Source organism: Petaurus breviceps, unplaced genomic scaffold, assembly GCF_028583685.1.
Source record: "Petaurus breviceps papuanus isolate PSGF00001 unplaced genomic scaffold, PetGlider_PUasm1.0 209, whole genome shotgun sequence".
In the NCBI taxonomy this organism is placed as follows: domain Eukaryota; kingdom Metazoa; phylum Chordata; class Mammalia; order Diprotodontia; family Petauridae; genus Petaurus; species Petaurus breviceps.
This window is the reverse complement of record NW_027185854.1, coordinates 326557-350568: the sequence shown is the minus strand read 5'-3', so window position 1 is coordinate 350568 and position 24012 is coordinate 326557. Positions and strand designations below refer to the sequence as shown.

At 36.8% G+C, this 24012-nt stretch overlaps 1 protein-coding gene across 3 annotated transcripts in view; it reads left to right on the top strand.

Moving 5' to 3' along the window:
* LOC138165478 (BTB/POZ domain-containing protein 8-like) overlaps positions 1-24012 on the top strand; it is a 120716-nt gene that overhangs the window by 78131 nt on the left and 18573 nt on the right. For all 3 annotated transcript variants that reach the window (XM_069093842.1, XM_069093843.1, XM_069093844.1), the window contains 3 exons: positions 20926-21108; positions 22041-22178; positions 23031-23160. In XM_069093842.1, coding sequence (XP_068949943.1) covers positions 20926-21108; positions 22041-22178; positions 23031-23160 — 451 coding nt within the window. The remainder of the gene's footprint in view (positions 1-20925; positions 21109-22040; positions 22179-23030; positions 23161-24012) is intronic.

Sequence of the window (24012 nt, the reverse complement as noted above, 5' to 3'; positions counted from 1 at the left end):
CATTATTTTGGGTAACAATTTAATATGCTTTATCAGTATAACTTTATAAACTCTATAAAATACCAAAATGACATGTTTACATGCAGGCAAAATTTGATGATTATATCAAACCTCCTTAAAATTGCTGCCTGTTTCCTAGAAGGAAGGTTTTTTTCCTTTTTTTGAACATTGAATTTTTTTCCAAAAGTATCTTCATTTCCAATTTGTTTTTAATTGTTTTTATTTTTTTCAATGTACAAGTATCCATTTTTTCTCTTTCCCACCTCCCATTTGAAAAACCAAAAAGCTTTGTAATCAATATGAATAGTAGAGCAAAACAAAATATATTATTTATTTTGTAATAGGTCTTAAGAAGAAAAGCCACACTGAAAGCTCCCATCAACATCATCACCAATGTAAAACCAAAATAATAGGAAGCATTTGCAGCAGAAGGAGGGTTTTAGAGTGAAGGGCTAATCCCTGGGTTATTTGCCCTGTTTGTGAGCAGTTGATAATTATAAAAAGTGTCATCACTAACCATTACAGACAACATTCTGCAAGAGACTACACCTTTACAGTCACCCAGCTGACTGAGAGAGATGGCATTGAGTGTAGGGAGAAGAGAAGGGAACAAGTGTTTAGCCTTCTAGGTGCTAAGCACTTTACAAGTATTATCTTCACAGCGACCCAGGGTGGGTGGTGTTATTATTCCCATTTTTCAGTTGAGGAAATTGATGCAGACAGGGGTTAAGTGACTTGCCCAAGGTCACCAACCTAGAAAGTGTCTAAAGCTGGATTTGGACCCTGTTCTTCCTGACTCCAGGGTCAGCGCTCTGTACACTCGGGTTCTCCCTAGTGGCCTCATGATCTAATGTAGATAGTGCGAGTCAGGGGAGTCAGAGAAACCTGAGTTTGAGTCCCACTTCAAATGAAAGCACTTCAGTTCCTTATTTGTCAAGTGAGTGGTGTCGTAGATAGAGTGCTGGCCTGGGAGCCAGGCCCATCTGGGTTTAAATCCAGCCTCAGACATGTCCTTGCCAGCATGGCCTTGAACCAGTCATATCACTTCTGTCTTCTTCAGCTTCCCAACTATAAAATAGGGATGATGATGATAACTCCTACCTTCCAAGGGCTATTGTGAGTATCAGATGAGAGATATTTGTAAAGGGTTTAATGGCTGGTACATAGTAGGTGCTTAATAAATGTTTGTTTCCTTCCTTCTCTCATAGGATTGTGTTAAGATCTGATAATATATCCAAGGTAGTGTGTCATGGTGGATAGAGAACAGACCTGTGAGCCAGAAAGGTGTGGATTCAGGTTTCACCTCTGGCATTTATTGGCTGTGTGACCCTGGGCAACTTACTTAAGCTTTTAGTGTGTTTCCTCTAGATAGTTGTGTAAGAGCCTGGTATAAAGAAAATGTTACTCACCTGAGTGTTTCCTGTGCTGATAAAACAATATTTTCAGTCCCTGTCTCTTTTCGAACTAAGACATTATTTAAGGTATTCAGCCATTATTATTGCTATTGTCTTGTGTGTGGATTTAAAAGAAAAAACTCTGACACAAAATGTAGCCTTGAAGAAGAGTCTTAAACAAGGGATCTTCTACATATGTTAAAACTATACAAGAATCTATGACAGATGCAGCTATAACTGTGACTTTCTCAATAGACTGAAGTTCTGACATCAAATGAAGCAGGAAGACATATGTTTCTCTAATGTGTTGGCCAGTATTCTGAAGGGGGTCCTGCACAAAGTCCAATAAGAGGAAGGCTTTCCTGTTGATGGCAAGATTTTCTAAATGTTTGCATTTAGACCAAGATGTCTTTTCTAGGTGTTCTTCAAGAAATCTTCATATGCCACAATCTTGAAAGCCTCCATCATCCTGCTGGACCTCCTCTAGGCATCTTGTAGCTCAACATGTTCTCCCAAAGATGATCGATACAGAACACTGTACATGAGAAGTGTCCTAACAGGCTAGTGTACATGAGTGCTATCACTTCCTTATTCCTTATTTCCAGGCCTCTCAATGCAACCTAAAATCATAGTAGTTTTTTGGCTGCCATATCATACTGTTGACTTCTTGGGCTTGTAATGCAGCAAAACCCCTTAAGTATGTTAAACTCCTGAACCTTGATTTTCCAAACAAAATTCTGTGATTTAAAAAAAAAACTCAAATGTGTTAGACTTCACATTTTTTCCCTTTTAAATTTAATCTTACTAGATTTGACCCTATGTGAAAAAATGTCCAGATTTCTTTGGATCCTGTCATCCTTATCTGTCCCTTATAACATTGTATCATTTGCTTACTTGATGAATGTATCATCTATTCCTTTGTCCAATTTACTGAAAAAAAAATGTGAAACAGAATTTCAAGATTTGGAATGTAACTCAGGAGACCGTCTATTCTAGTTCTTCTTTACAACATACCCAAAATTATCTAAATTTTGCTTGAAGACCTTTTGAAGAATTCAACCATATAGGGCCAGTCCTTGGGGAACTCCAAAAGAGACCACTTTCCAAACTGACCTGTACAGTAGAGTATAAGTTCCTTGAAGCCAGGGACTGTCTCACTTTTAGATTTGTATCCACGACACCTGGCACCTACTGGGCACTTAGTAATTTAGTATCAGTTGATGTGGCTTAGGCTATTATTGATTTAAACCTGGGACATCCTCATCGAAGAACCCTTTGAACAGAATTTATTCTCTGCTTTCTGGTAATACCCTTAAATTTGTGTCATGAAATGCTTTATTCCCTTGCCTGTCCTGGAGACAGAACATCCTGGCCCTTCCTTGGCAAAAGCCCGCCTCTTCCAAGAAGTGTGAGTCTCTGAATAGGATTTTGCTTGCTTTCTGCTGGCCATTCAAGCCCAACCTGACTTCTCACTTGCCCAAATGACTTACACTTACTATTTCAAACCCTGTGCATGGTCACTGCTTATGCCAGATGTACTTACTGCTTTCCTAGTGTTGTTCCCTCTACCACTTGAACTCACCAATTATAAAAATCCTCCTTGATCCCTATAACTATCAAAACTAGGAAGGTTTCATTCTTCTGAATATCTAGTAACTATCCATCCACCCTAGGTATATTCTGCTGTTTGTACCTCTCTTGTCCTCTCATCCCCTGGTGCCTAAAACTAAATCAGAGAGATTCTGCATCTTTTCATGGATAAATAAATCCATTCAACTTTGGAACTCTGCCCTGGGACGGAGTTGTATTGATGGTTAACTGAATGCAAGCTCACCTAATCCACTTTACCTTGATGGGCCCAGAGAAGACTTCATATCCATCTATCATCCTGTGTGCCCCCCATATAGTGCATACATTCAGATAACACTGTGCCTTTCTCTGTCAACCCCCACCCCATCAGCTGTTTTTGTTTGTTTGATTTCATTACTACTGCCAGAGCAGTAGTAAACAATGCTACCGTTGCTTCTGGCAAGAGCCTCCATGCCTTCACTCAGCATTCCTGCAAGACTCTTCAACACAGCTCCTTTCCCTGGTCACCACCTCTATATGTGTTGTTCCCTCCTATTAGAATTTAAGTTCCTTGAGGATAGGGGTTGTCTTTTGTATTTGTCCCAGTATCAAGCATGTAATAGGTGTTTAATAAATATTTTATTCATTGATTGATTCATTCTTGAAGTCTTAGCTGTGGCATGATTCACATGTTTTCTATTTCTATTTGATTCTTATAGTTTGCTCTAAACCTTCCAGGCCAGATATGGTTCCTTTTCATTAACATTAGACTCAATTTTTCCTTCTCCCTTTCTCATTTAACTAACTGCCAATCCCCACCTTCCAGTACCAGTGTGTTTTTTCTGAGTATGTTAACTTGTCACCCAAATAATTAATTATTATATAAAAGTATCTGTTCAAAGTTTTTATTCCAGAAAGAGGGAGAGTTATGTTCTGTGGACTGAGCTCTGTAAGACTCTATAAAAGGAATAGGTTTATACGTTGTTGCTGGATTTGATCTTTTAATCTTTTTTTTTTCCTTTTCGGGGGTGGGGAGGAAGGCAGGGCAATTGGGGTTAAGTGACTTGCCCAAGGTCACACAGCTAGTAAGTGTTAAGTGTCTGGGGTGGATTTCAACTCAGATCCTCCTGACTCCAGGGCCAGTGCTCTATTTACTGCACTACCTAGTCACCCCTCTCTTTTAATCTGATCTTATTTTGAATGCTGGGTTGAATCCTTTCCCAATTATTGTAGCTCATACAATTTGCCTACATGCTTTTAAAAAAATTTTTGCCTGTTCCCTGACTTTTTCTTCCCTTTTGAAATGGGAGATAGGATTCAAGGAAGCTATCTTTTTTCCTCACACTGTATTTAGTCCCCAGTTTCTCCAGCCTCTCCAGCCTGAGGGTGTCATGGTGTCATGGAATAGTATTATAAGATGATGGCAGTGACCACTGATGAAATAAACAATAAGACAAACTGCTTGTACTCAATTAGATGTCTTTCTAAAAGCACCATCCCAGAATCAGTACCAGCATAATGACTAATCACAGGTGGTATGGTTCTTTTGGATATTCCCCAATATTTTTACCAAGACCACAGCTAGAAATGCAACCCCTCCAACCCTTCTCTTTTCTTATTTCTGAGCTTCCAGCCCCACTCCCCATTCATGTAAGACTGTACCATATGCCTCATATTTATAGACCATAACACATCAGCCTCTTATCTCTGCTTGGCTATTGCTTACACACAATTCTAGTAGCAGAAACTCCAGTGACAAAAAGTGAACATGTAGCTAAATATGCAGTATAAGCAGGGATATGATCATTTTTAAAGCATCTTTGCTTTTTTAAAATCAAGTTTACATATTCTTTATGAAGTCTGGGTCTTTGAAAAAGGTTATAACAACTATCAGAATATATGGATGATTCTCTAAATCAGGGGTTATTAAGCTGGGGTCTCTGAATATTTTATTTCTTTATTTATTCGTCAATTTTTTATTCATGAGAGTAAGGTTCTAGCATTACCCACCCTGCCCCCCACTTGGTTCTTTATCAGTTCTTCTTTTCATGCCTCATTTATATGAGATAATTACTCCTTTTTATCTTTCCCTACAGTTTTATTTTTTTAGACTCACCCTATCATACACAGCTCAGCCCAAGCTTTTCTTTCAAATAACCCAAATAACAATAATAGTCATAAGAATACTGATAACATTTTCACATATAAGAAGTAAATAATTTGACCTTATTGTGTCCCTTATAATTGGTCTTTAATGTTTACCTTATATTTCTCTTGATTCTTATATGTTGAATTTCTCGTTAAGTTCTGCTGTTTTTCTCACAAATATCTGAATGAAAGTTCATTAAATATCCATTTTTTTTCCTCCTCTGGATTATGCTCAATTTTGCTGGGTAAATTGGCCTTAGTCATAACCAAAGCTCATACTGTATTTCCCCGATAATAAGACACTGTCTTATTAATTTTTTTTTTACAGAAAAACACCAGAGGGCTTATTTTCAGGGGAGGGCTTATTTTAATGAACATTGACAGCAATTTTAATAAACAGGTAAATGTGAACAAAAAAATGTACCTTTATTCAATAAGCAAATCACTGGGGAAGAACAGGATGACACGCTCACTGCTGCAGCTCTGATTGGATGCAGCTTGGAGCGCGGCGTGCGTTTCGGGGGGGGATGGTGCATAATGTAGCGTGTAGCACAGGGGATCACCTTCACTACAGTAGCAATCTCAATAGGGCTTATTTTTGGGGGAGGGCTTATTTTAGAGGAATCTTACACAGTAAGGGGAGGGCTTATTTTCGGGATAGGTCTTATTATCGGGGAAACATGGTAGTATCTTTTAGGTCTTGTGCAATCCTTATTGTAGCTCCATGATGTTAAAAAAAATTTTTTTCTTGTGAAGTATTTTCTCCTTAACGTGGGAGTTTTGATGGATATGAAATTCCTATAAGTTTTTCTCTTGGAATTTCTTTCAGGTGGTGTTTGCTGGATTTTTTCTATTTTGCTTTGCCTTCTTGCTCTAGAACTTCATGGTAATTTTCCTTGATAATTTCGTGCAATTGACCTTAACTTTCATGTAGTCCAACTTCTTGTATTTTCCTTCCTCTATCTATTCTCCAGATCAGTTGTTTTTCTGACGATATATTTCACATTCTCTTCTATTTTTTCCTTCTTTTGATTTTGTTTTGTTATTTCTTGGTGTCTTATAATATCATTAATTTCTCCAATTCTAATAATTTCAAGGAATTATTTTCTTCCTTGAATTTTTGATTCTATATTTCCATTTGGTTGACTTTCTTTTCATAATTTTCTCAAATTTCTCTTACTTTTTTCTGAATTTTTCTCAGTCTCTCTTATTTGATTTTAATAAAAATCCTTTTAAAGTTCTTCTAAGAACTCTTTTTGTCCTTGGGACCATTTGACATTTCTCATTGGAAAAAGGAGTGGCTTTTTAGCTCTACTACCTTCCTCTGAATATAAACCCAGATCTTTTCTATCCTCATACTATCTGTGGTTGGTTCTTTCTCCTCTGCTTACTCATTATTATTTTTATTTTTGTTTCATTTTGGTTTTTTAGCAACTATTAGTGTAATCAAATTGTAGTCCTGAGACATGGGGAATGAAGCACCTTCTTACCATTATTTTTTGAGATCTGTCTGCAGCCCCCAGCCACTGTCCCACCGATGATCTTACCCCCTGTGGTCCCTGTGGTGACTGCAAACTACAACTCTCTGCCCTGGAACTGAAACCAGGGACTCTGCTCTCCTGCAAGTGCCCACAGCCAGCAGTCCCCACCCCTCTGCTGCTTACCAGGCATATGCTAGCTCCTTCTCCCACACAGCCATAGATCAGAAACATGTCAGGTCAGCACAGCAGTGTCTGGCATCCCTCAACAATGGAAGGCTCTTCAGTCTTATCTTACTTGGCTGTCTGCCTACCACACTGTCAGTGAGGTGAAAGTTTCTCAGTCTGGACAGCCTCCCAACCTAGCTTCCCCCGAAGAGTCAACCTAAGAGGTGTTTCCACTTTGTTGAGGGCCAAAGGTGGGGAACTTGCAGCCTTCAGGCCACATGTGACCTTATAGATTCTTGGGTGTAGCCTTTTGATTGAATCCAAGTCTTACAGAACAAATCCTTTTATTAAGGGGATTTGTTCTGTGAAGTTTGGATTCATTCAAAGGGCTGCATTTGAGGACCTAGAGGGCCACAAGTTGCCTCAAGGCCACAGGTTCCTCACCCCTGACTTAGGCCACAGTTCTGTACCTGAAAGTGTCAAGTCTTTTCTGAGATCTTCTCAAGTTGTCTTAGGAGGACAGCTACTTTGCCCTGACTCCTGTTTATTTCTGTTGCTCTACATTCACTCTGAGATAACATTCTGCCCTTTTTTGTGGAGGAAATGTAGAGAGCCAAAAGTTTTCTGACCTCCACCATCTTCCCAGAGTCCTCTCTCTTTGAACTTTTTAAAAAAATATTTTGGGAGGCAGAGTCAAGATGGCAGAGTAAAAACAGGACTTCTGCAGGCTCTAGCTCCTACCACCTCCAATACATGTTAAAAAATGACTCCAAACAAATTTGAAAGCTACAGAACCCACAAAGTGACAGAGAGAAACAAAATCAGCAGCTGAAGGCAGTCCAGCAGGCCTACTGGAAGAATCTGTCCAGCCAGGCTGAGAGCCGAACGCAGTTCCACATGAATGTCACAGTTCTGGCCCGAAGGTGGCCCCGACCAGCTGCAGCCAGAGCAGACTTCAGGAGAGTGAATCACCAGCAACTGTGGCAGTTCCAGAATTCTCAACCCATAAACACCAAAAAGAAAGTAAAAGGTCAGTGTGGAACTCTGTTGGAACTGGGTGGAGAAGAGCCGGTTGGGCCCCGGCCCCCCCCACGGTGAGAAGTGGCGGAGGCACAGTGGCTGCAGTTGCTGCTGTGTGGCTGCCTCTAGAGCTCCTGGCCTGCAGATTGTAGGGGGACAAAGCAACCATTCAGAGGGTAATTGTTCTTGCTTTAACTTGCTTGGATCTGGATCACGGTCTTGGGTGGTAGTCCTGGGGTGTGTGGCCAGTGTGCCAGAGCTTGTGGGGGGCTGCAGAGAGGGTGCCCTTCTAATAGCTCTAGCAGCTGCAAAAAGCCCAGCAATTTAAGACATTGCAGTGGAAGCAGAGTTCTACCAAGGTGAAGAGCTCAAAAGTCAAGTAATTGGCTGGCAGTATGAGCAAGCAGAGGAAGCACAAACAGACCATAATATCCTTTTTTGGGGACAAAAAGGATCAAAGCATGGAATGGGAAGGATACAGTGAAGTCAGAACTCCTCCATCAAAAGCTTCCAAGAAAAATATGAATTGATTACAGGCCATGGAGGAGCTCAAGAAGGATTTTGAAAAGCAAGTAGGAGAAGTGGAGGAAAAATTGGCAAGACAAATGAGAATGATGCAAAAAAAAATCATGGAAAGTGAGTCAACAGCCTGCTAAAGGAGACCCAGAAAAATACTGAAGAAAATAACACCTTAAAAAAAAATAGACTAACCCAAATGGCAAAAGAGGCCCAAAAAGCCAATGAAGAGAAAAATGCCTTAAAAAGCTGAATTTGCCACATGGAAAAGGAATTTCAAAAACTCACTGAAAAGAATAATTCCTTCAAAATTAGAGCAAATGGAAGCCAGTGACTTTATGAGAAGTCAAGATACTATAAAAGAGATCCAAAGAAATGAGAAAATAGAAGGCAATGTGAAATATCTCATTGGAAAAACCACTAACCTGGAAAACAGATCCAGGAGAGATAATTTAAAAGTTATTGGACTACCTGAAAGCCATGATAAAAAAGGAGCCTAGATACCATCTTTCAAAAATTATCAAGCAAAATTGCCCTGGTATTCTAGAACCAGAGGGCAAAATAGAAATTGAAAGAATTAACTGATCACCTCTTGAAAAAGATCCCAAAAAGAAAACCCCTAGGAATATTATAGCCAAATTCCAGAGTTCCCAGGTCAAGGAGAAAATACTGCAAGCAGTCAGGAAGAAACAATTTGAGTACTGTGGAAACACAATCAGGATAACCAAGACCTAGCAGCTTCTACATTAAGAGATCAAAGGGCTTGGAATATGAAATTCCAGAGGTCAAAGCAGCTGTAATTAAAACCAAGAATCACCTTCCCAGCAAAACTGTAATGCTTCAGGGAAAAATATGGTCATTCAATGAAGTAGAGGATTTTCAAGCTTTCTTGATGAAAACAACCAGAGCTGAACAGAAAATTTGACCTTCAAATATAAGAAGCATGAGAAGGTAAACAGGAAAAAGAAATGAGGAACTTATTACAGTTGAACTATTTACATTCCTACATGAAAAAATGATAATTATAACTCATAAGACTTTTCTTAGTATGAGGATAGTTGAAGGGAATATATATATGTATACGTACATGTGTGTATATATATATGTATATGTATAGGAGGGTGTATGTGTGTATAAATATGTGAGTGTGTGCATATGTGTGTACATATATACATAGACAGGGCACAAGATGAGTTGAATAGGCAGGAATGTTACCTAAAAAAATTTAAGAGGTGAGAAAGGAATATATCGGGAGGAGAAAGGGAGAGATAGATTAGGGTAAATTATCTCATATAAAAGAGGCAAGAGGGATGGCTAGGTGGTGCGGTGAATAGAGCACTGGCCCTGGAGTCAGGAGGACCTGAGTTCAAATCTTGCCCCAGACACTTAACAGTTACTAGCCATGTGACCTTGGGCAAGTCACTTAACCCCATTTGCCCTCCAAAAAGTAAAAGAGGCAAGAGAAAACTGTTACAATGGAGGGGACAAGCAGGAAGGTGCAAGGGAATGGGTCAACCTTACTCTCATTGAATTTGGCTTAAGGAGGGAATAACATACACACTTGATTGGGTATCTTACCTTGCAGGAAAATAGGGGGAAAGGGGATAAGATGGGGGATGATAGAAGGGAGGGCAAATTGGAAGAGAGGGTAATTAGAGGCAAACACTTTTGAAAAGGGACAGGGTCAAAGGAGAAAATAGAATAAATAGGGGGCGGCATAAGATGGAGGGAAATAGTCTTTCACAATATATCTCCTGTGGAAACATTTTTGCATAACTACACATGTACAACCTATATTGAATTATTTATCTTCCCAGTGGGGGTGGTTGATGAGGGAAGAAGGGAAAGAATCTGGAAATCAAAGTTTTGAAAAGATGTTAAAAAATAGGTTTAGCATAGTAGTCGTCTATTACATTTATGTAACATAACTTGTCTGTGTAGTCCCCAGTCTGTAGACATCTCCCTCTCAGATTCCCATTCTTTGCCACCTTGAAAAAATGCTATAAATATTTTTGCACATCCTAAGAATTTATTTTGCCTAGGACTGATAATCCCTCCTTCATAAACTCTCCAATTCCCCCTTCAAAAAATATTTTGATAACTATTCTTTTGAAATCCTATATTATACACATTTAAACACATTGTTCTGACTAGAGGTCTGTAAGACTTCACCAAATTGCCAAAAGGGACATGACATAAAGGTTAAGAACTTCTGCTCTAGGTAAATCCATATTGTTGCAAACTCCACTCCTAGAATGATATAGATGCAGTCCTTTCCAGGTATTCAGATTACATTACATCCAGTATTCATTCTTACTCACAAATGGCACAATAATTTTTCAGATTTGTAAATGAAAGCTAAACCTAACAATTGTTAATTGCCCCCAAAAAAGTTCCTCATAAATGTACTCTGTTTGCAAGTTTCCAAATTATTTACGAGGATTAGCTGGGATTCTGAGTTTATGTCCGCCAATCTTATTTTCCATTATGGATATTTCTAGAAACCTACCATAGAGAACAATCAGATTTAATGTTCAGCACTTTTCATGAGTGGGACTTCATTTCCTTATTAGTGATAGCTCATAAAATAACTATTCCAATTTACCATTGATAATCTCATCTCCAAACAGCACAACCAATTTAATTTCAAATTCAAATATTTCTTTCTTCTTAAAAAAGTCTTTTCGGGGGGCAGGTAGGTGGCACAGTGAATAGAGCACCGGCCCTGGAGTCAGGAGGACCTGAGTTCAAATCCAGCCTCAGACACTTAACATTAACACTTACCAGCCATGTGACCTTGGGCAAGTCACTTAACCCCAGTTGCCCCTCCAAAAAGCAAAAAATAAATAAATCTTTTCCCTATTAGAGTTTTCATGAAGGTTCCCTGATCCCATTCCCTTCCCCACTGTTTATTGAACAAGTCAGCATTTATTTCCTCACAGTCAGAAGTTTGAAATAATTTCTAACTCCCTAAATTAACCAACACTTTGCCATTGCTAAATAAAGACACAGCATTTTCCTTAAACCAATGGACTCTTTTTCTAGCACAATAATTTTAGCTTTTCCAAATCAACTCAAGGCTTTCAGCATCTGTAAAATAGAACTTACATATTATTATAAAGACAACCTCCCCCAATAACAAGCTTTCCAGTCATTTAGCTCCAGATTTTCTCTCTGTCCCCCTTGACTTTGGCCTGCCTAATATAGTGTTCCCTGTTTACCCAGAGAATACGGATAACTTTGTCACTGGCTAGCATATAAATTGAAGTCCTTTTTTTAAGCCATTATTTCTGTTTTGAGAGATTGAATACCCCTAGTTTAGTAATCACCATCTCTAACACTTTTTTTTTTAAGCAATTGGGGTTAAGTAACTTGCTCAGGGTTACATGGCCAGTTATTTCTGGGTGTGGTGCTAAGTATCTGAGCCCGGATTTGATCCCAGGTCATCCTGACTCTGGGGCTGGTGCTCTTACTGTGCTACCTGGCTGCCTCTTTAACACTTCTCTAAGGAGATTCACCTCCTTTTCATTTCAGAGTATTTTGCCTTACATTCCTGCACATCGTTTGACTGTTGTCTTAGTCAAATGTTATACCAGCACTAACACCTAGTTCTTTTATTATCCCCTTTAAGACCCAGGTTTTTAACCTGGGCTTTCTGAGCTTTATGAAAAAAAAAAACATTTTGATAGCTGTTTCTACATAATTGGTTTCATTTATAATCCTACGTAATTTTTATGCATTTAAAAACATTCTTCTGGAAAGGGGTCCATAATACGCTTCATAAGAGTGCCTGCCAACTCCATGGCACAAAAAACAAAGTCATGAACCTCTTCTACTAAAGGATATCTCCCTTGGAGAATTGCTCAGTCTGCCCCTTGTTAAATTCTAGCTGGTACAAGAGAAAATGGAGGAGAGAATAAAGAAAGACTAGAAAGGTAGGAAGGAGCTGGGTTCTGAAGGATCTTCAAAGCCAAACAGAACATTTTATGTTTGATTCCTCAATGGATAGGCGTCAACTGATTCTCCAGTTTTTTTTTTCCACCACAGGAAGAGTTACTATAAATATTTTTGCATGTATAATGCCCTCCTCTTTATTTGGTCTTTTTTAGGTATAGACCTAACAAGTGGTATAGCCAAATAAAAGAGCATTCTGTTTAGTAACTTTTGGTATATAATTCTAATTGGCTTTCCAGAATGGTTTCATTGACAGGTCCACCAATAGTGCAATAATATGCCTGTTTTCCCATAGCTCCTTCAACATTCATAATTTTCCTTCTTTTCTTCATCTTTGTTAGTCTGATGGGTATGGGTTGGAATCTCAGAATTGCTCTAATTTTCATTTCTCTAATTAGTAGTGATTTGGAGCATTTTTTTAAAAATGTGGCTATAGATAGCTTGGGTTTCATCTTTTGAGAACCCTCTATTCAATACCCGAATCAATTCCTTAGGTGTCTTAGAAATGAAACCTTTATCAGAGAAATGTTACAGAGATTTTCCCCAGTTGTTTCCCTTTTGATCTTAACTTTATTAGATTTACTTGAGCAAACCCTTTTTAATTTTATGGATAACATTTTGTCTTTTATCATACTCTGTCTCCTTTTCTCCTATCCATAGATCTGATAGGTAGTTTTTTACACATTTCCCTAATTGGTTTATTATTTGTCATTTAAAAAAAATACTTTTAAAAAATCTATTTTGGAGCTTATATTTGTATAAAATGTAAGGTATTTGTTTAAACCTAATTTCTTCCATACAGCTGTCCAGTTTCCCCAACAGTTTTTGTAAAATATTGAGTCTTTATCTCTGTAGTGGAAATCTTTGTATTTACCAAATACCAGGGTACCAGATACATTTGCTTCTGTATGTCTTGTACATAATCTATTCTACTGATCGATCTATTTTTAAGCAGCACTAAATTTTTTTAGTATTAGCTGCTTTGTAGTATAATTTGAGATCTGGTACTACTAGATCCCCATTATTTCCATGTCTTTTCTCTATTTCTTTGAGATTCTTCATCTTTTTTTTTTTCTCCATATGAATTTTGCTATTTTTTCCTAGTTCTATAAAGTATTCTTTTGGCAATTTGATTGGTATGACATTGAATAAGCAAATTAAAATGGGTAGTATTGTAGTGTTTATCATATTGACTCATCCTATCCATGACCAATTAATACTTTTTCAATTATTTAGGTCTTTATTTCAGTAAAAATATTTTTTGGTAGCTGTATTTATAAAGTTCTTGTGTGTATCTCGGAAGATAAACTCTCAAGTATCTTGGCACATTCATAGTAATTGCAGATGAAATTTATCTTTCTGGATTTATTAGTATTATATAAATGCTGATGTGGATTTGTTTTATATGCTACAAGTTTGCTGAACTTTTTCATTGTCTTGACTGATTTTTAGTTGACTCATAAGGATTCTTTATGCACACCATGTCAGGAATAAAAAGTGATAATTTTGTTTCTTTTTTTTTTTAACTATTGTTATATCCTAAATTTCTTATTCTTGTCTTATTGCTGGTTTCTAGTGCTTCATCAAATAGAAGTTATGATAGTGAACATCCTTGTTGTGCCCTGAATTTATTAGAAAGAATTTGGTTTACCTGTTACAAATACCGTTAGCTGTTTCTTTTAGATACATGTTATCATTTCAGAGATTCATTTTATCCTATGTTTTTGGGTGTTTTTTTTTTACACAAATGGGTATTCTATTTTGTCAAAAAGCCTTTTCTGCCCATTGATAAAATCTTATTTTTATTCATCTCATCATTAATATATAGTTTTCCTGATATTAAACCCATTCTGCATTTCCGATATAAATGCACCCTAGTCATAATATATAATCTTTGATAATATATGTAGAGCACTTTGCAGATCTTAAAGCACTATATAAATGCTGGCTATTATTACTATTAGAGAGCATATAATTGAGAAGTTAAAAGAAAAAAGTGAAATAAATTGAAATAGGGAAAGAAGAGTATAGAAAAGAAAAATATAAGAGAATACAGTGGGGGAAAATAAACAGTTAACTATCATAACTTAATATTAATGGAATCAATCCACTCTTAAAATGGAAGTGATTAGCTGAATGGATTTTTAAAAAGTTCAATGATATATTATTTACAAAAAACACACTTGGAACACAAAGACTTCCATAGAGTTGAATTATTGTCATTTTAGTCTCTTTGCTAATATTTTGTTTATCACTTTTGCTTCTATGTTCCTTTGAGATATTGATCTTTTACTGTTTTAATTTTTCTGGTTTATGTATCAAAACCTTATCGGTGTCATAGAAAGAATTTAGTATGATCTCTTCTGGTGTTTTTGCAAACCATTTATATAATTAATTGGAATTAATTGTTCTTTGAGTGCTTAATAGAATTCCACCTGGGAATTCATCTGGTCCTGGAATTCTTTGGGAGTTCATTTATTGTTTGGTTTCTTCCTCTGAAATTAGATTGTTTAAGTTTTCTTTTCTTTTTATGTCAGTTTGGGTATTTTACATTTTTTTAAAAATAGGTTTATTTTATTTAAGTTGTCAGTTTTATCAATATGTAGTTGGGCAGAATAGTTTATAATAATATCCTTTCTGTCTTCTTCAGTTGTCATGAATTCTCCTTCATTTTTAACAATGATGATTTGGTTTTCCCCATTTAAAAAAAAAATCAAATTAGCAAATAATCTTTTTTTCAGGATTTCAATTTTTATGTTTAATTGGGTTTTTTAAATTTGTTGATTTTATAGTATTTTTTTCATTGAATTCCCAACTCATTGATCTGTTCTTTTTCCTTTTTGTTAATAAAAATATTTAGAGATATAAATTTTCCCCTCAGGTCTGCATCCCCCAAATTTTGGTATACTGTTTCATTGTTGTAATTATTTTTAATGAACTTATCTGTTGCTGCTGTGATTTGTTATTTGACCCACCAGTTCTTTAGGATTAAGTTATTTTGTCTCCAATTGATTTTTAATATTTTATTGGCCTTATTTTAATATAATTTTTATTGTATTTTGACCAGAAAAGAGTTATATATAATATTTCTACTTTTCTACAACCTCACAATAGTGAGGGTTCCTAGCCTAAAACATGATCAGTTTTGTCAAGGATTAAGAAGAGTGAGAGGAGAAAAAGTGGAGGCACCTATTAAATACAGCCTTTTTGAGGAGTTTCGCTATAAAGGGTAGAAGAGGTAGATGACAATAGCTAGCAGGGATGCAAGGATAAAGGATTTGTTGGGTTTTTTTTTCCAAGAAAGAGTGAAGCATGGCTATGTTTGTAAGCAGTAGGGAATGAGCCAGTAGACAGGGGAGATTGAAGATAATCAGGGATGTGATAAGGGAGTTGGAGATTCAAGAAAAGAAGAGAGCATAGAGTTGAATTGGTTCACTAAGGAGTCAGAATGGTGTGAAGAGGAGAGAGTGACTAGTTGGGAAAGATGATGTGGGAGAGAATTGAGGGATCAAGGGATTGGAGGTCACATTATAGGTGGAGTAGGGTTATGTAAGGAAAAGCAGAGGAAGATGGCCAGATACAGGGATTTCAGTTTTGGTTATGAGAAGGCAGCAGAAATGGAAGACCCCTTGCGCAGGGAGAAGACACCCTCCTGCTCCTGCTGAACAGCCTTTCCTCAGGCAACACAGTGTCCTAGAACACCCTGTCTTTTCACCTGAGGAGGCTGGCTATGAGTGGCAGCAGGAAGTAATAGACTCCCTGTACAGATTTTTCCCTTATAGTTACCTTTTTATTTTTCTCTTGACTCCCATATTTGTATTTTGAAGTTCCTTTTCTGCTCCATTTAAAAAATCAGTAATGTCCTCTATTTCATTGAAGATTAATTTTTTTCCCTGTCAGATTATTATTTTCAGTTTTGCTGGGTAAGTTTTTGGGGTTTTTGTTTGTTTTGCTTTTTGGAGAGGGGAAAGCAGGGCAATCGGGTGCCCAAGGTCACATGGCTAGTAAGTGTTAAGTGTCTGGGGCTGGATTTGAATTCAGGTCCTCCTGACTCTAGGGTCTGTGCTCTATTCACTGTTCCACCTAGCTGCCCCAGGGTAAGTTATTCTTGATGTAGACCTTTGTCATTTGAAATATCTCATTCCACATTCACCATCTCTTCATATTTATAGCTGCCAAATCTTATACAATCCTGATCATTTCAATATTTAGATTATTTCTTTCTAGTCACTTGAATTTTTTCTTTTGTCTGGAAGCTTTGGATTTTGGCAGTGATATTCCTCAGAGTTTTCATTTTGAGATTTCTTTCAGGAGATGATTAGCGAATTCTGTTATCAAATTGTCCTCTTGTTCTATATATGTCTGTATAACTTGATGATTTCTTGAAATATGACAACTAGGTTCTTTTTATTTATGGTCAGAAATTTCATGTATTTATGATTTTTAAATTATCTCTTAATCTTTTTTAGGTTAGTTTTTTTTTTTTTAAGCAATCGGGGTTAAGTAACTTGCTCAAGGTTACACGGCCAGTTATTTCTGGGTGTGGTGCTGAGTGTCTGAGCCCGGATTTGATCCAGGTCATCCCGACACTGGAGCCGGTGCTCTTACTCGCTGAGCCACCTGGCCACCCCTTAGGTTAGTTTTTGATATGAGAAATTTTACATTTTCTTCTGTTCTCTAATTCTTTTGACTTTGCATTAAGAATTCTTATTTGGGGGTGGCTAGGTGGCACAGTGAATAGAGAGCACTGGCCCTGGAGTCAGGAGGACCTGAGTTCAAATCCAGTCTCAGACGCTTAACACAAAACTAGCCATGTGACCTTGGGCAAGTCACTTAACCCCAATTGCCCTACCTTCCCCCTCCAAAAAGCAAAAAAAAAAAAAAGAGAGAATTTTTGTTTTCTGGAGTCATTAATTTCTACTTGGTCCATTTTGATTTTTACAGAGCATGTTAATAGGCTCTTTTCTTAAGCTGTTGATCTTTTTTTCAATTCCTCCATAGCTCTCACTTATTTTATAATTTCTTTTTTTAAATTCTTGTATCATTTTTTTAAAGAATTCAAATTGTTCCTTTAGGCAAACTGTGGTTTGTCTTATTTTTTTTCCTTTGAGGATTATATATACATATATATATAGATATAGATATAGATATAGATGTTTTTGAGTAATTCTCTTTTAGGTTTGTGTCTTGGTCATCCCTGGCATCATAAAAGTCCTTTTTGTTTGTTTGTTTTTTTACTGATTCCTTGTTTCTAAGGTTTCCGGAGTTAAGTTCTAGAGCTCACTACTCCAGGAATCAAATCAAAGGGTGTTTCCCTTTACCCCAAGTAGGCCTTTTTCTTTACCATGGACACCAGAGTTCTTTCCTGTGATTAGCCTTAGTTGAAGCTCTTTCCTTTAGATGAGCCAGTTAAATCTGAGGTTTCTCTGAGAAAGATCTAGTTGAACAGCCTTTTACTTGAGAGGAAGGAGGAAAGAAGGACTTTTTTTTTTTTTACTTAATCTCACATCATGTTCTTTCACAATCTTTTTTTTTCCTCATAAAATTAACTCAGCCTGACTGAAGGGTTTTTATTGTTGTTTTCTTCACAATGAGAGGTGATTTTTCCCCCCATTCGTGGTAAGGTTGGTTTATTATTGTTGTTGTAGTTTTAACCTTAACTTATAAATCTGTCAGTTTCACTTTAGTCTCTCAAGGGATTTCTTCCTGGGTATAATTTGACATGTGCCCTAGATTTTGGGAAGTTGGATTTCAGAGACTTCAGAAGATAGGCTTCAGGGGAAGTTAGCCCAGGACATCTGAGAAATGCTTAAGAATGAAATTCTGAAGACACAAAGGAAATAATTCCAGTGAGGAGGAAAATTGGTATTTGTCTGAAGCTACTGATGGAGATTCACCAACCGACTTAGATTTCAAAAAGAAATATACTGGAAATGAAACAAGGACAGGTAACAAAAGAGACATATAAGAGTATGGCTCAGTCCTATAGAAATAATCAGGAATGCTCAAGAGCTGTCAGCATTCCTGAGGTTGGCACAAAAAGCTAAGGCTAACAAAAGGGTTTGGGTTTTGAGTTTGGGAGTTTTTTAAAGCTATTTTGAGAGAAAAAAGGTCTTAAAAGCAATAGGACCTTGGCTTGGGAGAATAGGATGGTGATGACTGACAATGGAGAGAAGAATGAGCTGCTCAGTTTTTGCTTTTTTCTATTTTCTCTCCAAAGTAGCTTGACCTTTAACTGAAAATGACACAACAAAAATAGTTGTTGATACCTAAGAATACCTAGGTGTCCTTGATGAATTCAGGATCATTGACCCAGATTAACTGTAACTTCATGTCTTAAAAGGACTAGTAATTGTGATTGCTGAGCCATTATCTGTTATATTTGAAAATTTTATGAAAAATGGAAGCAATACCTTAAGATGAGGACAAGAAAAATGGAAGAGAACAGAATTTGCAAACTGCAGCCTAGTGAACTTGACTTTGGTTCCTTGGCAAATTCTGGAAGAGGTCATTAAAGTCATGGTTAACATCCTGAAAGCAAAGTGGTGTTTACAGAAAGCCAGTATGGCTTCATCTAGAATAGATCACACCAGACAAACCCCATTTACATTTTCATGAAATAAATATACTAATTGACAAGTGGAATGCAGTGGCTCTAGACCTATAGATTTAGAGTAACTTTTGACAAAGCATCTCATACTACTGTTGTGGAGGAGATAGAGAGGTATGGATTGGATGATACATTCGTCTTATTTCAAAGAGTTATTGTTAAGGATTCAGTGTTAGCGTGTCAGGAGGCCTAGTGGACTGGATCTGTGCTTGGCCTTGTGTTATTTAATAGATTTTTCAGTGATTTAAACAAAGCAATAAATTATATATTCACTTGAGCATACATATGTAAATATATGGGCATCTGTCTATATGTATGTACATATGATATATATGTAACTTTATCATATCAGAAGCATTAAATTGTGGAGCGTTGGGGTAGGAGAAAATAGTTACTAAAATCAGGCCAAACTTAAGGTATAGAAAATATAGTGAAGGGTGGGATTCTACATCTATTGGCCATTATTTTGGGGAAGCAATGTTGTATTTTCATTTAATCCCTCCATCCTCACTACCTACTGTTTTATATTCTTCTTTTTTGTGGCTAAACTCCTTGAAAGAGCCAACTACAGTCAGTTCCTCCACTTCCTTCCTCACCCCACCCTCCCTGGCTTCTGACCTCATCATTCAACTGAAATTGCTTCCAGTCAAGTTACCTATGATCTCTTTGCCAAATCCAAAGGCTTTTTCTCAGTCCTCATCCTTCTTGACCTCTCTGCAGCCTTCAGCGCTATCAATCGCCCCCTTTTCCTTGATCCTTTCTTCTTTCTAGGTTTCCGTGACATTACTCTCTCCTGGTTCTCCTCTTACCTGTCTGACCACTTTGTCTCCTTGGCTGTATCTTCCTTCAAGACTGGCCCACTGTGTTAGTCCCCTGTAGCTCTGTCCTAGGCTTTCTTTTCTCTCTCTGTCTTATTTTACTTGATGATCTCATCAACTCTAGTGATGAGAGCTCTTGAGCTTTCATGAGTTCATGAGTTCAGTTATTGTCTGTGCAATTTTCAGATCTGTTTATCTGACTTTACCACCTGCCGTTTGGACTTTAAACTGGTGTCCCATGAATATCTCAAAGTCAACTTGTCCAAAACTGAATTCTCTATCTTTGCTCTAAAATATTCCCCTCTTCCTAACTTTACTATCAGGGGTTCTACTATCTTCCCAGTCATCCAGGTTTGAAATCTAGGGGTCATCCTCAACTCCTTACCCTCATCTCTTTCCCACTCCCGTATCCAAACAGTTGCCAACTCCCTTCTGTTCTACCTTCACAAGATCTCTTATGTAAGATCCCTTCTCTCCTCCGACGCTGCCACTGTTCTGATGCAGGCCCTCTTCACCTCACACCTAGTCTGTTGCAATAGCTGTCTGGTTGGTCTCCTTGTCTCCCCTACTCCAATTCATCCTTCACTCAGCTGCCAAATTGATCTTCCTAAAGCAGAGGTCTGACCATGTCATGCTCTTCCCCTCTTATTCAATAAATTCCAATGACTATTAGCTCAAGGATTAAATGTGTACAATTCTCTGTTTGGCTTTCAGAGCCATCATAACCTAGCCCCTCTCTATTTTCACAGTCTTCTTATATTCTTTTACTATTTCTATTTGTGTATCACCTTATTTCCTTTCATGTATTCTGAGATCCAGTGACATCTCCTTCCTGTTCCTCATGCAAGATGCCTCATCTCCTGACTCTGGGCATTTTCTTTGTCTCACATTCCTGGAATTCCTTCCCTCCACCTCTGAGCCTTCCTTACTTCCAAGTCCCAGCTAACTCTTCTACTATTGGAAGTCTTTCCTAATCCTTCATTTACTATCTTCAATTTATGCTATATCTTGTTTGTATGTGACCATTGACAGCTTGTCTTCATTAGACTCTGAGCTTCTTGAGACCTGGAATTATTTTTTTTTGCCTTTCTTTATATTTCTAGAATTTAGAACAGTGCCTGGCACATAGTAGGCACTTGCTACATGCTTGATCTGCTTATTTGACTATGAAATAAGAAGCATTCAAAACACTAGAAAAAATCATTTCAGAAGATGAGTCCCTGTAACTCCTTTTTTTTTTCTGATCTAAGAATGACAAAAACGCTGCCTTTCTTCTGATGGAAAGTGATAGATTAATCATCAGCCTTCCCAGAGTGAAGTGGACTGAAGCAGCTTTGACCATGGCATCTAGGCTGCAAGAAGAATGCATAGCCTTTATTGTGGCAAATTTCTCCCAGATAATACAGAGTGAAAACTTTGCTCTTCTTTTACAGGTACTGTCACCTTCTCTTTCAGTTCCTGCCTTTTTTTGCTGATTTTATTATGTAATATTTTAAAATAATATTTATAAACATAATTTCAATAAATTTAATGTTACCAACTTTAAATGCCTCCTCCTTTATCATTTTTCCCCACAATTGGGTATGTATGCTCTAGCTTTGAAGCTGCATATTATTTTTTATTTCTGTTATGGTATTTGTCATAATTTGCTCTATATATTAGTTAGTTGTGTACTTGCTTGATCTGCCCTTCTAGATTGTAAATTTGACAAGGTAGAAATCATGCTTTATTTATCTCTGTATACTTCATAGTTCCCAGGATAGTGTCTTTAATATATTAAATGTTTAATAATCCTTTGCTGAATTGTGTAGTAATGGGCAATTCTTTGTGCAGAGGAAAGGCTGCCTGGAGTGTCTCAACATGACCCAACGTTAAACTAACCTACTCTGCTTTACCAGTTGATGTGGTTCACACATTACCAACCAAAGTGTCTGAAAACAACATGGACACGATTCGGTGGTGATGGTGGTTTTTAACTAATAATGAAATTGTTTGCTCAGCAAAAATAACTATCTGACTATAGAGCCAAATCTTCATAGGGCTGTTTGCCCATGTAGCTTTACTAGATGACCGGTAGAAAAACATTTCTAAGATTATAAAAATTTCCATGTAAAACAGAGGACTTTCTAGGCTCTAATTAGGTAGAGTTAATAGGATTCTCATAACTTTTATGGTGATTTCATGGGGGAGAGGGGAAAAAAGGAATAAAGGATTTAACTTCTAGATTCATGTCACCAGAGTTATAATGAGTCTTCTACTTTTAGGTCAGCCTTCTCAAGCTTAATCGTAGCTTATAAATTGTAGGGAAAGCTAACCCATTGTACATTTTATTGTATGTGAATGCTTGTGTGCTTTTTTCCCATAGTCACAAGCAATGAGTAGCACAGCAGACCTGTTGGACAAAGTTCTTAAAGCAATTGAGAAAAACATCACCACTGAGAATAGCTGTTTACTTCTAATGGCTGTGGATACCCTGCTAAATGCCGAAAGTACAAAGGAAATGGTATTTATACAAATGTTATAATAAAAATATAACATTTATACAACTCCAAGATATTTTTAAGATTAATAATTTCAAGGAACTATAAATGAATCTGTAATGATAATTTGGAATTAGGCATTTTAAATGGTTTACTTTAAACAGTTTTTAACTACCAGTTTTCCTTTTGTTGAAATAGTAGATTTTTTAAACTACTAACATCCAACAGTGAGTGCCCCATTGGTTAATAAGACAGTGTCATATACTGTTGGTTAATAATATTTATCCCTATAACAATGTTACTAAATCAAATTTTCTGAGTATAAAATTTGTCCAAAATACTCTTGCAGATTTTGATTTTTGTGAGATAATATTTTTTTCTTTTTGGTGTTGATGTCTGGTTTTAAAACTTGAGTTCTTTGGTGATTTGGGGTAAAATACAAAAATTGAAATTATGCTGATGTTTTATATGCACTTATTATCTAATGTTAATTATTAAGTTACTTCAGGCTAGTGGTATTTTGTTCAGCAAGAGTGATAAAAATTTAATCAAATCTAATGCTGTTCCCTTGAGTATTTGACCTTCTAGTGACTTAGCCTATTATAAAACCCCATGGAAGATATTCCTAAAGAGGTCACTGGAGATTTAAAGCAGTGTTTCAGCTTTGACAGAAGAGATCTGGCTTAATACAGCACTACAGAATTGGAGTGCTGGACAGTAGTGTTTCATTAGGAACGTGTAGTCTACAATCTTAAAAATCTAAGTGATGACATCATTCATCTAGCTTAAGGAGTAAGTAGATTCTGAAAGGAATAATGACTGGTTGCTATGACAATGTGGCTCTCCCCAGCCGCTGATTTGTTGCTTGAACACAGGGTTTTACGTGCAAGATCCAGGCTCTGCGTGATAAGCTGTGGCTCTTCCTGGTTCAGTCTTTTTATGCTGTTCGTCACACAGAAAGCTGGAGTCTGATGAGACCAGATGATCAGCAGAAGATCCAAGCAGGTGTGTTAACTGTAGAATTCTTTATCTTTATTATGAGGGTTATTTTTTGCCATACATTTTGAGAATTCTTAATAAGTACCAGGATTAGAGGTGGGGTGCTTCTGTTCTTTAAAGTATTAAGTTGCCATTTACAACTAGTGATAGTATGTTTAGTCAGCCTGGAAACTGATGAAGCAGTTTGGAGAGGATTTCTTTTGTTTTTCTAGAGCTTTAATTAGGCACACGTATAAAATGGATACAAGACTCCCTTCTATATACATCTGTTTCTGTCTTCTGTACATTAGTAAAATTGTTCCCATGTTATTTACATAAAACATTATTAATACAAATGAGTAATATGGGAAATTTTCATCTACATTCAGTTTACTGAATACACTTTCTCCTTTTTACATATTTTGTTACTAAAGCTTCCTCATTTCATAAAATCTATTTCATGTGAGTTGTGTGTAAATTAGGTGGATTTATTTCACAGCTGATAGGTTCAGTGATATTGTATGTGCTATTGCAGAATCTCTAATGAGCAACATCGTGGTCTCTGACATTTAACAGACACTACTTGACACATTAGAACCAAACTAAAAACATTTATTGCTCTGAATATTTCTTTGTTTCAAAAATGTTAAAGTAAAATGTTAAGGGTGTGGAACTGAAAATGGCTTCAGGACCATCTTTGTTAAAGCAGATGGTACAGAAAACATATTGCAATGTTCAGTAAGAATATTTACTTAGAAAGACATTTTGGATCATGTTATTTTGCTTTATATGAACAAACCATTTTATGAATTTTAACACATGACATCTGCACATAATAAAAAGTATTTATGATGATAGCTTTGATTCTTTAAATTCCTT